Source organism: Bombina bombina, chromosome 9 (genome assembly GCF_027579735.1).
Source record: "Bombina bombina isolate aBomBom1 chromosome 9, aBomBom1.pri, whole genome shotgun sequence".
Lineage (NCBI taxonomy): Eukaryota > Metazoa > Chordata > Amphibia > Anura > Bombinatoridae > Bombina > Bombina bombina.
The window spans coordinates 65,570,695-65,583,852 of NC_069507.1; the positions used below are offsets into that span (position 1 = coordinate 65,570,695).

A 13,158-nucleotide genomic window follows, 5' to 3' on the forward strand; every position below is an offset into this window, starting at 1 on the left:
TAATAAAGGGATTATCTATCTTTTTAAACAATAACAGTTTTCAAGTAGATTGTTCCTTTAAAGGATCATAAAACCTTGAGACTGGAATATAACATTTTTAATAAACTTTGTATTATACTTATATTATTTATTCCTCCCCTCCACTGGTTGTGAATGTGTATGAGAGAGTGTATACATGATATTTGTTATATTTGGTGTATGGTGAAATAACAACTTCTGGTGTGTGGTGGTGGTGGTGGTGGGGGTTATGCTTTGCACTAAAATGCCTGGGCCTATTTTTGGTCCTAGTCCGGCCCTGTGTGAATTTATTGCAACACTACATAGAAGTTTTGGATTTTTATATCCCTTTAAATTGATATAAAACCTAAACATTTTCTTTCATTATTGAGACAGAGAATACAATTCAAAACAACTTTTCAATTTACTTCTATTATCTAATTAGCTTTGTACTCTTTTTTATCCTTTTGTTGAAAAGCATACCTAGGAAGGCTCAGAAGCTGGGAGCTAGCTGCTGATTGGTGACTGCATATGTATGTCTTTGTGATTGGCTTACAAATGTGTTAAGCTAGCTCTTAGTAGCACATTGCTGCTCCTTCAATAAAGGATAAAAAGAAAATAAAGCAAAATTGATAACATAAGTAAATTGGAAAGTTGTTTAAAATTGTATGTTCTATATGAATCATGAAAGAAAAAATTTGTGTTTCATATCCCTTTAAATTATTTAAAGGAACACTGAACCCAATTTTTTTTTCTTTTGTGATTCAGATAGAGCATGAAAGTTTAAGCAACTTTCTAATTTACTCCTATTATCAAACTTTCTTCATTCTCTTGGTATCTTTATTTGAAATGCAAGAATGTAAGTTTAGATGGGCCGGCATCTAAACTTACATTCTTGCATTTCAAATAAAGATACCAAGAGAATGAAGAAAGTTTGATAATTAAAATTGGGTTCAGTGTCCCTTTAAAAGCCTATTCTTATCTCCTGATAAATGAGCTTATAAAGTAACCATCTCACAGGGTTTAAAATCCCTTTAAGAGATTGCTTCACTTTTTGATAAAGGAAGGATGGGAGAGAAAGGGGTCTCCTAATAGAAAAAATGATATTTGTGCAGGATTAGGTAGCAAGAAAAAGCTTGTACAATGAGGATGAGCAACGAAAGAGACAAATAGATTGGTGTGGATAGAGGATAAGGCAAAAGACCGTCCTTGCAACTCTAGAAAATATTTCATAGTATGAGGGGATGACATCACAGAATTATGCAAATACGATTTGTGATATACCTCTAAAAAGCGGTTAATACAGATTATTTTAACAATATATATATACTGTATATTTTAAACCTGATGCACCATTTTGCTAGATTGAAATTCAAATATTAGAACCCAAATAAATCCCTTATTTTTTTAAGTGAAAAAATACATTTAGCATTCTTAAAGGGGCATATAGATACACCCCTACAAAGCCATTAAATACATAGTAAAAGTCAGTTCCAGAGTATTAATGTAGGGGTTAAACACAGTAATATGCTATTAGCTAATAAGCTATTCGCTCTTTGATAAGCATTATAGAAATGTTTTCAAGTCCATTTAATGAAGGAATTGCTTGTTCATCAGCAATTACTTCACAGTTTGAATTATTACGACAGTAAAAGAGTTTTATGTTAATGGTCATTTTTTTATTAGAGATAACATTTTAAAAAAATGCCCACTGCTCTAAGCAATCACTGTTTAGTATGTAGCTGGTTTAGACAATTTGCCACATTTTGATGCAAACTGAAGTTACAGAATTTGCTTATTGGCATTGCTAAGGATAAGGAAAGTGTAACAAGCATATTTTTACTCAAAAGGAAGGTATTTTACAGCAAACGCTAGCATATTACAGAGGTTTTTTTACTATGCATATTTAAACTTTTTATATTATTATATATAATGTTTCATATAAATGTTGTGCTGTAAGTATGAATATGGAGAAATTATGCTGAGCAGAACAGATAGCTGGGGAACAAAGCGTGGGAAAACAAGCAAAGTGTTGTTTGCACAAAGTGAGGTGTGAAGTGGACGAGGCAACAAGGAAATGAGAGGGTTTAATGAGAAGTATAGAGGAGAAACAATATGTGTTACTGGGAGAGATGCTGAATTCCTGCAGTCTAACATTGCTTTAAATCATGCATCACATATCATCTCACTGTGAAACACCAGCCCTATACAGTGACAGGCTCCGTAATTTAATAGTTGCACTTGCACATATTATACAAGCAGCTGTCCTGCCACAGCTTTAGCATTCAGTTAAAAGGTACACGTACATATTCGCAATGCATATCACACTATAACCGCATTCTAACACGCAACATCATTTTTTTGGTACTATGTCTCAATTAAAAACATGACACAGAATGTCACCACTATTCCCCATAAGCCTAATACTATGGTTAGATAGTTCCCTTATGAAATTATGAAATGTCCTGTATAACGCTTGTTCACTACACATTTTAGCTTCTGTTTCTGAACTTTTATATTTGATGCCATATTTTAATATTTGTTTTAAATATTGCATACAAATACTTAAAGGGACATGAAAGCCAAAAATTGTCTTTCTCAATTTAGATAGAGCATGTGATTTTAAACAACTTTCCAATTTACTTCTATAATCTAATTTGTTTTGTTCTCCTGATATCCTTTGTTGAAAAGGATACCTAGGTAGAGTCAGGAGCTGCTGATTGGTGGCTGTGCATATATGCCTCATCTTATTGGCTCACACAGTGCATTCATCTGGCTCCCAGTAGTGCAGTGCTGCTTCTTCAACAAAGGATACCAAGAGAAGGAAGCACATTAGATAATATAAGTAAATTGGAAAGCTGTTTAAAATAATATTCTCTATCTGAATCATGAAAAAAAAAATGTGTTTCATGTCTCTTTAAGTTTAAATTTAAATTACTTTATAGAAACAAATGTTGAATATGGCAGCAAGCAGCTGCATTTGGCTATTTTTGGCATTTGATTTATTAGTGTAAACCCACTAATATCTGTATTTGCACATATATTTGTGTGGCACGTTTTACGCTAATAAGTCTGGGTGCTGAAAAAAGCTGAATGCTGCTGCCTGATGCTATATTCGGCATTCATTTCTTTAAAGAATGCTGAATACGAATTTGAGCTCATGCCTAATAAAAGTTACAAAACATAAACCAGGAAACAATTTAGTAGTCTATAGAGAGACATAGATACAGGGGTCTCAATTGAGACTGGGCTCCTTTGGCCCTGCAATAAGTAATAGCTTTATTACGGGGGGATGGTGGGCTCCACCTGCATCATGTCTGGTCACTTTGTATGCCCACCGAGAAAACAAGGCTCACAGTTTATGGAAAGTGCATGGATTTGTCTTTACTATATGATGGAAGGATTTCCAAGATGGCTGCCACAATGTTGCTGTCACCATATTTGTACAGGAAAGGCTGCAACAGTGCATATTCTATGGGGCAGACTAACTAGTGGGAAAGGACGACCCTCAGGTATACAAAAGCAGCTTCTATGTGCTTGCAGGCTCATTATCTGCTATTTACTAAAAGTCAGAAGGGGAACTGTTGAAATGGGGGCTCCCCCTGAACGCTTGGCTCTGAGGGCCCAGCAAGGTCTAGTTTTTATAGCAGTAATGATAACCTACACTATTAATCCAACTTCCGATGATACCTCTCTCCAGCAGTTTATAGTAACATTTTCTAGTCCTTTTATCACTTTAGTGATCCTGAGCTAGTCCTGGGCCTAGACCCAGCTGTAGTTCTGAACATTGCTACCTAATAGTAACAATAAACAAGCTTGAGCGGACTTTTGGTTTTAGTAACCAGCTTGTAAAGTTTACATGAGCCGTAGAGTCTAACCCATGGTAGGAAGATACCCAGCTAGACTGAACAAAAGAAAGACACTAACGTCATATTTAAACTTTTATGATTCAGATAGAGCACCCAAGTGTAAACAACTTTCCAATTCACTTCCATAATCAAAATGTGCACAGGCTTTTTATATATGCACACATTCTGAGGCACCAGCCCCTACTGTGTTAATCTTTGTATGTTTGTTTACATTTTTACTGTTCTATTTAATTATATATTATTATCGTATATCAGTGTTTTAATACTTAAATCTTTGTTTTGGTCTTGTGCCTGTGTTTGTAGGAGCTTTGCCGGCGAGAAGGCGATGCTACAGAAATGGCAGGTATGTGAGGTCTGTTTATCTGTCTGTATCTGATTCTTGACCAATAGGGGACACTGAAGGTTGCTGGGCACTTTATCAGTTGGATATAATTCTGTGTTTGGGGTAGATACAGTAAGCAACATATTGGGGTCGATCCGATATAAAGCGTCGCCCGCAAAAGCCGGCGACGCCAATAATTGCGCGGATTTGGTATCCTATATACGGCGTAAGCTAGAAGTTACGCGCGTATATTTCTGCCGTCGCCCGCAGTTTTTTGGGCTATAGGCAGGTATACCAAACCCGCGCAGTTTGGTATCCAATATGCAGCGTAAGGACTTACGTGGCGAAAATGGAGAAAACTTACTCCATTTTCACCTCGCCACAAAAAGCAGCCGTAAGAAGCCTTACGCTGACTATTGGAGCCCCGTAACTCCCTAAACTAGCTGCTAAAATAAACCTAACACCTAACGCATGCGCAATGTCTATCTCCCTGTCAACCGCGATCTTCTAAAATAAACCTAACACCTAACGCATGCGCAATGTCTATCTCCCTGTCAACCGCGATCCCCCCCCCCCCGAAATCCCTAATAAAGTTATTACCCCCTAAAACGCCGCTCCCCGACCCCGCCGCCATCTACATAAACTAACCCCCTACTGTGAGCCCCTAAAACCGCCGCCATCTACCTTATCTATCCCGTAATCTGACCCCTTACACCGCCGCCACCTATATAAAAATTATTAACCCCTAATTTAATCTACCTACCCCGCCGCCAGCTATGTTATCTATATTAACCCTAAGTATATTATAGTTAATATAGTTATTACATTATATATATTAACTATATTAACCCTAATTATATTAGGGTTAATATAGTTAATATAGTTACTATAGTATTTATATTAACTATATTAACTCTATCTAACCCTAACACCCCTAACTATATTTATATTAAATTAATCTAATTAATTTATAAACTAAAATATTCCTATTTAAATCTAAATACTTACCTATAAAATAAACCCTAAGATAGCTACAATATAATTAATAATTACATTGTAGCTATGTTAGGGTTAATATTTATTTTACAGGTAAATAGTTAATTATTTTAACTAGGTATAATAGATATTAAATAGTTATTAACTATTTAATATCTACCTAGTTAAAATAATTACCCAATTACCTGTAAAATAAATACACCTACACTATCAATAAATGTAATAAACTACAAACATCTATCTAAAAATACAATTAAATTAACTAAACTAAATTACAAAAAAAAACAAACACTAAATTACAAAAAATAAAAAAAAGATTACAAGATTTTTAAGCTAATTACACCTATTCTAAGCCCCCTAATAAAATAATAAACCCCCAAAATAACAAAAATTCCCTGCCCTATTCTAAATTAAACAAATTTCAAAGCTCTTTACCTTACCAGCCCTTAAAAGGGCCTTTTGTGGGGCATGCCCCAAAGAATTCAGCTCTTTTGCATTCAATAAATACAATCCCCCCCCCCCCCCATTACAACCCACCACCCACATACCCCTATTCTAAACCCACCCAAACCCCCCTTAAAAAATCCTAACACTACCCCCCTGAAGATCTCCCTACCTTGTCTTCACCACACCGGGCCGAACTCCTGATCCGATCCGGGCGATGTCGTCCTCCAAGCGGCAAAGAAGAAATCTTCCTCCGGCGATGTCATCCTCCAAGCGGCAAAGAAGAATTCTTCCTCCGGCGACGTCTTCCTCCAAGCGGCAGCAAAGTCTTCATTCTTCCGGCGGCATCTTCAATCTTCTTTCTTCGCTCCGCCGCCGCGGAGCATCCATCCCGGCCGACTGCTAAACTTGGAATGAGGTACCTTTAAATGACGTCATCCAAGATGGCGTCCGCCGAATTCCGATTGGCTGATAGGATTCTATCAGCCAATCGGAATTAAGTTAAAAAAATCTGATTGGCTGATTGAATCAGCCAATCAGATTCAAGTTCAATCCGATTGGCTGATCCAATCAGCCAATCAGATTGAGCTCGCATTCTATTGGCTGTTCCGATCAGCCAATAGAATGCGAGCTCAATCTGATTGGCTGATTGGATCAGCCAATCGGATTGAACTTGAATCTGATTGGCTGATTCAATCAGCCAATCAGATTTTTTTAACTTAATTCCGATTGGCTGATAGAATCCTATCAGCCAATCGGAATTCGGCGGACGCCATCTTGGATGACGTCATTTAAAGGTACCTCATTCCAAGTTTAGCAGTCGGCCGGGATGGATGCTCCGCGGCGGCGGAGCGAAGAAAGAAGATTGAAGATGCCGCCGGAAGAATGAAGACTTTGCTGCCGCTTGGAGGAAGACGTCGCCGGAGGAAGAATTCTTCTTTGCCGCTTGGAGGATGACATCGCCGGAGGAAGATTTCTTCTTTGCCGCTTGGAGGACGACATCGCCCGGATCGGATCAGGAGTTCGGCCCGGTGTGGTGAAGACAAGGTAGGGAGATCTTCAGGGGGGTAGTGTTAGGATTTTTTAAGGGGGGTTTGGGTGGGTTTAGAATAGGGGTATGTGGGTGGTGGGTTGTAATGGGGGGGGGGGATTGTATTTATTGAATGCAAAAGAGCTGAATTCTTTGGGGCATGCCCCACAAAAGGCCCTTTTAAGGGCTGGTAAGGTAAAGAGCTTTGAAATTTGTTTAATTTAGAATAGGGCAGGGAATTTTTGTTATTTTGGGGGTTTATTATTTTATTAGGGGGCTTAGAATAGGTGTAATTAGCTTAAAAATCTTGTAATCTTTTTTTTATTTTTTGTAATTTAGTGTTTGTTTTTTTTTGTAATTTAGTTTAGTTAATTTAATTGTATTTTTAGATAGATGTTTGTAGTTTATTACATTTATTGATAGTGTAGGTGTATTTGTAACTTAGGTTAGGATTTATTTTACAGGTAATTGGGTAATTATTTTAACTAGGTAGATATTAAATAGTTAATAACTATTTAATATCTATTATACCTAGTTAAAATAATTAACTATTTACCTGTAAAATAAATATTAACCCTAACATAGCTACAATGTAATTATTAATTATATTGTAGCTATCTTAGGGTTTATTTTATAGGTAAGTATTTAGATTTAAATAGGAATATTTTAGTTTATAAATTAATTAGATTAATTTAATATAAATATAGTTAGGGGTGTTAGGGTTAGATAGAGTTAATATAGTTAATATAAATACTATAGTAACTATATTAACCCTAATATAATTAGGGTTAATATAGTTAATATATATATAATGTAATAACTATATTAACTATAATATACTTAGGGTTAATATAGATAATATAGCTGGCGGCGGGGTAGGTAGATTAAATTAGGGGTTAATCATTTTAATAGAGATGGCGGCGGTGTAAGGGGCTTACATTAGGGGTTAATAATTTTAATATAGATGGCGGCGGTGTTAGGGGCTCACTTTAGGGGGTTATAGATATAATATAGCTGGCGGCGGGGTACGGGAGCGGCGGTTTAGGGGTTAATAACTTTATTAGGTTGCGGCGGGGTAAAGGAGCGGCGGTTTAGGGGTTAATAGCTTTTTTATTGTTAGGCTAGTGAGGGGGGATAGCGGATAGAGGGTTAGACAGTGCGGGCTATGTTAGGGAGGCGTGTTAGACAGTGCGGGCTATGTTAGGGAGGCGTGTTAGACAGTGCGGGCTATGTTAGGGAGGCGTGTTAGACAGTGCGGGTGTTTTAGACTTTAGTCAGGTTTTATAGGCGCCGGCAGATTCTAACGTGCCGCAAGTCACTGGCGACGCCAGAAATTTGTACTTACGCAGATTTCTGGACATCGCTGGTTTGTGAGACTTACGGCACGTTAGCATCTGACGGCGACCTATATGGGATGGCTCGAGTTGCGAGCTGAAACTGCGGGCGACGCCGGTCTCCTCGCTTGCGCCGCAAACTGCGATCTATATCGGATCGCGCCCATTGTCTACCCTTAGTTTGCAATGTTCTACAATTAGATGGGCTTAAATGTGTCCCATCTAAAGTACACTTTTTCCAGCCTAATGTTTAAACTTAGTTATTTTAAATCACCAGTTTCCGACACATTCATGAAACCCATTTTTTATTAAGATAAAGCATACAAATTTTAAACAAATTTCAAATTTACTTATATTATCAAGTTTGCTTAATTCTTTCGGTATGTTTTGTTGAAGGAGCAACAATTCATTACTAAGAGCTATCTAAATGATTAAGGTGAGCCAATGACAAGAGCCATATATGTGCAGCCACCAATCAGCAGTTAGCTCCCAGTATTGCATTGCTGCTACTGAGCCTACCTAGGTATGCTTTTCAACAAAGGATACAAAAAGAACAAAGCAAATTAGATAATAGAAGTAAATAGGAAAGTTATTTAAAATTGCATGCTCTATCTGAATCATGAAGGTTTCATTTTGAATTTACTGTACCTTTAAAGGGCCATTATAAAATGACATGCTCTAATCCATTAGAGCATGTTATTTTAAGACTTTTGACCCTAGACTACTGTGTGTTTAACCCCCACAAAGTGGTTAAACACGCAATAGAAATACCACTTGGGACTCGCAGAGCACCGCTGGTCGTGAGCAGAAAACTCAGCTTATCCTATCAGCAGCACTAGTTCTACATCTGTTTCGTACGACCAGTACTACTGATTGGATCAGCAGCTTTTTCCGCTTGGGACGAGCAGTGCTCTGTGAGTCCCAAGCTCTAATGACCCTTTAAGTATTTCTTTGCCTATGCACAAAGGCTGATACTTAGGTCCTCCTGATGATCAAAAACTGGCTGGCATGAAGAGAAATCACACAAAATATTTTGGGGCTATTATTTAGTATTATATTGTAATGTATTAGTGTCTCCTTCACATCTAGAACTTAGCATAGTGAGATAAACAGTTCACAAGGTAAAATTTTCTTTATAAAATTCTCGGAAGGACCGCACATTACTGACAAGACTTCAGAGAGCAATTCAAAATGAACATTTTAGAATCTGTCACTCCCACCCCACTGGGCTGTTACTAATTCTCGTTTACATATCCTTTCTTTAAAAATACAGCTGCATTTATATTTTCAGTATAGGTGGCAGTTTTAAAAGACAAAATAAAGGTAAATATTCTAATGTAAAATAATGAATACACTTCAGCAGGTGCAATGGTTCGCTGGGAACATATTAAAGGGGGGGTTGCAGTTCATTATGTCCCTTTAAGTTTGTACTTTTATTTTCATATGGCACAAATATTTTTTCTACATATTTCCTTATATTTTTCACATATGTTAGGGATCAATTAATATGAGCCCACTGACTTGTTTCCTGCACGTGATTACAAGTATTTCTTAAGAGCTTATCTGTATACGTATATTTAAATATAACCAATGTGCATGAATCTTTAGCCGACTCAGTGCCTGCCCTATGGTCTAATCTTGTGGTCTCCTTATGTCTTGTAGTTGCACCATGCATTGGGCTCTGTTGTGTATAGTCACACACTATCTTATTTTCGCAATATATCACTCACATATATCAGAAATATTTATTTCCCTGTATCCTAAAGTCTGTCTCTCCCATCATCTGTAGACCTCCCTGTGTCTTTTGTTGACTTCTTTGTCATATAGGGTCAGATTACAAGTTGTGCGCTATAACCAATATCGTGCCTGAGGCCGAGCTAATTTGCGTGCGTATTACCAGTTGAAAGTAAAAGCGTTTGCCTGAGTGCAAAATAAATTAGCATCATCGTGTGCACCTTCACAGCATAAATACATTAAAATAAAGTGTTACACTCCTACACTATCTGATAAAAATATTTATAGAAATATTAATAAAAAATGTATATGAGTTAAAAGCTATATGGTTTATGCCAAGATATTTGAATGGAAAGGGCTATAATGGATGGACATATACTGCGTGTGTATATATATATATATATATATATATATATATATACTGTATATATGTCTATTGTATTTTTAAATATATATTTTTATATATACACACACTCACATATTAAAAGATTTTCTTGTACGTGAAGAACACTGGAATGTGAAATATTAATAACTCACTTCGGCTTTAGCATTGTAGGTCTAATGCGGTGTCGGGTTAGCATGCAAGCGATAAGTGTTAGTTTTTTGTTTTTTTTTAAAGCGCGCTCCATTGAAGTCTATGGAGCAAATGAGTTAACACAGTTGCAATGTCCAACTTCCTGAAATTAGCAAGCGTCGGATTTTACTTGTTCGCAAACAATTTACTTTCAACTTGTAATACGCATGCTAAGCCGCCTGCGTTAAAAGTTTATTTCCAGCTGTGTTTGCGCACAAGCAAAAGCGCTAATTAGAGTGCCACTTACAATCTTGCCCTTAATCCTTACATTTTGTGGTTTATGTTTGTTTTGAATGCTTGTATGTCTTCTAATATTACAGTGTCTTATAGCTATGAGAATACATCATTTCACTTGAGTGTTTTTCTCCACACCCTTCTCACAGCCCCTATACATCTAACCTTTTGATTTAATATCACAGTTTCTTAATTTTGTGTTCCTAAATTTTGAGTTCTGCTTTTTTTCAGACAGAGCATAACATTTTAAAATAAGTTTCCAATTTACTTGTATTATGAAATTTGCTTTGTTCCCATGATATTCTTTGTTGAAGAGATACCTAGGTAGGCATCTGACGCACTATATGGTAGGAAATAGTGCTGCCCTCTAGTGCTCTTGTAAATAGATAACATTCTTGCAAAACTGCTGCCATATAGTGCGCCAGAAATGGGCCGGTTTCTAAGCTTATGTCCTTGCTTTTCAACAAAAGATACCAAGAGAATAAAGAAAAAATGCTAATAGAAGTAAATTAGAAAGTTGTTTAAAATTGCATGCTCTATCTGAATCATGAGAAAAAAAAATGTGTTTCATGTCCTTTTAAATTTCTCTGTAAATGTTTAATGTTATGAGCTTATTAATTGTGTTGTGTGGTCTCTGCGTGCGATATAGGGTCCGATACATTTTATAGAATTGTAAAAAAAAAATACTAACCAGAAACCAAATATATCTGTTTTTATGACACTCGTGTATCTCGTTTACAGAGACGTGAAGTGGGAAACTATGAATACCTGATGTTCCTGAATAGCCTTTCTGGACGTACAATTAAAGACCTTATGCAATATCCGGTTTTGCCGTGGGTGCTACGAGATTATGTTTCCCAGGTAATTACACCACATACCAACATACGTGTTCACATGATATCTTAATACTCCCTCATTACATATGAATACGTGCTTACTACCAAGTTGTTTAAATTATTTACTATTGAAATATTTTGTTTCCACTGCAGATGATTCAGACATATTTATGTTGATTGATAATTCACTGGGGTCTGAGATTCAACTAAATACACAACTGTACTTCAGACTAAAATATCATATTCCTAAAAGTTGAAATATAATAATTTAGTTGTAAAATGGAGGTAGGGGCATTGTATAGGTGGTTGATTTGATAAAAGGTTGGGTGCATTTTTTTTAAAGGGTAAGATTGATGTCTTATGACACCTACTTGGGTAAATATTTGTGAACCTCACACCATATTTTTGTACCTCATCCCTTTATGGTACTGGTTTTCATACCTGTCATCATGGATCCTCAACAGGCCAGGTTTTTTGGATTACCTTGGATGAGAGCAGGTGAAATAACTAATCAGATGATTATTTCACCTGTGCTCCAGTTCAGATATCCTCAAAATGTGGATTGTTAGGGAGCCCCGAGGACAGGTTTGAAAACCAAGTGCCTTATAGCAACAAGGCCCACTTATACTGTTAATTTTCAGTTGTCAAAGCTGCACCATTTTGAAACATAAAGTAGGTCTTTCTTTTCATGTTTTGCTATTGTATATGTGCTGTTATATGAAAACATATGTGTAATAGGTTGTTTATTTGGTTCCATTGCCATTGGAAAAATGCTTCTGAAAGATCTTTTGGTAGAAATGCTATACCAACCATAAAACACAACCGTCATAAGTTTTTTGGATCTAATGTCATTTGGCCTTTAAACTTTTCGCACCTTAAGGAAGAAGGTTTTTCTATGTCCATTCCTCAAGTACAGGCCAGATTTTCACAATATCTTAACTAGAGCACAAGTGAAATAAACAGCTGATCAGTAACCATGGTTACTAACCCACTCTCATCCATCAGCTGATTATTTCACCTGTGCTCTCGTTCAGTTATCATGAAAATCTGGCCTGTTAGTGGTATGTGAGGACTGGAATTGAGAAACACGGCTTTAAATGACGGAAGCTATTTTGGCATTTTTGCTCTGTATTGGTTTCACCATAATTATTTACTCTCTTGCTAAGTGCACCCACACATATTATATACCATTTTAACATACAAATAGGGCTTTCTTGTTATAGCCTATATGGATATATAAAATAACAATAACTAGGAATTTAATACTGAAAAAAATGGGGAATTAGATTTTTTTTGCCGTTTTCTTTAAAATCATTTCTACACAACTAGTGAAGCTAAAGAAAAATACCATACAATAAATTAATTATTTTGTCCTGAATTGAGGAATACCTCAAATGACTAGGTTTCCAAATAATTTGTATAAAATGTAGGCCAAATATTACAAGGATGGAATTATTGGATAAATGCTAACATTTGATAAGCATAGACTGTATTGGGTACCTAGATGATATGGAAACAGAGGGCACCACATAGACCATCAAACCTGCACCATCAGAATTACCGCAATCAAATTTGTTTCTAGTCACAAGAACAGTAAGGGAAACATTTTCATGATTGTAGGTGGACATGTTCCCAAGTAGAGAACCTGTTCACCAGCAATCGCCCAGCGAAATTTAACATTGCGCAAGAGCAGGGCATATCAATTACTCTGAATGAGCAAGTATACTATCAGGTGATTGATCTGGCCACTTCTGAGGTGGTGGAGAGATGAAAGAAGAAGTTTCTGCT

At 36.5% G+C, this 13,158-nt stretch overlaps 1 protein-coding gene across 2 annotated transcripts in view; it reads left to right on the forward strand.

Moving 5' to 3' along the window:
* Positions 1 to 13,158, forward strand: part of WDFY4 (WDFY family member 4) — a 598,790-nt gene that overhangs the window by 449,735 nt on the left and 135,897 nt on the right. For both annotated transcript variants that reach the window (XM_053692180.1, XM_053692181.1), the window contains exons 48-49: positions 4,170 to 4,209; positions 11,276 to 11,395. In XM_053692180.1, coding sequence (XP_053548155.1) covers positions 4,170 to 4,209; positions 11,276 to 11,395 — 160 coding nt within the window. The remainder of the gene's footprint in view (positions 1 to 4,169; positions 4,210 to 11,275; positions 11,396 to 13,158) is intronic.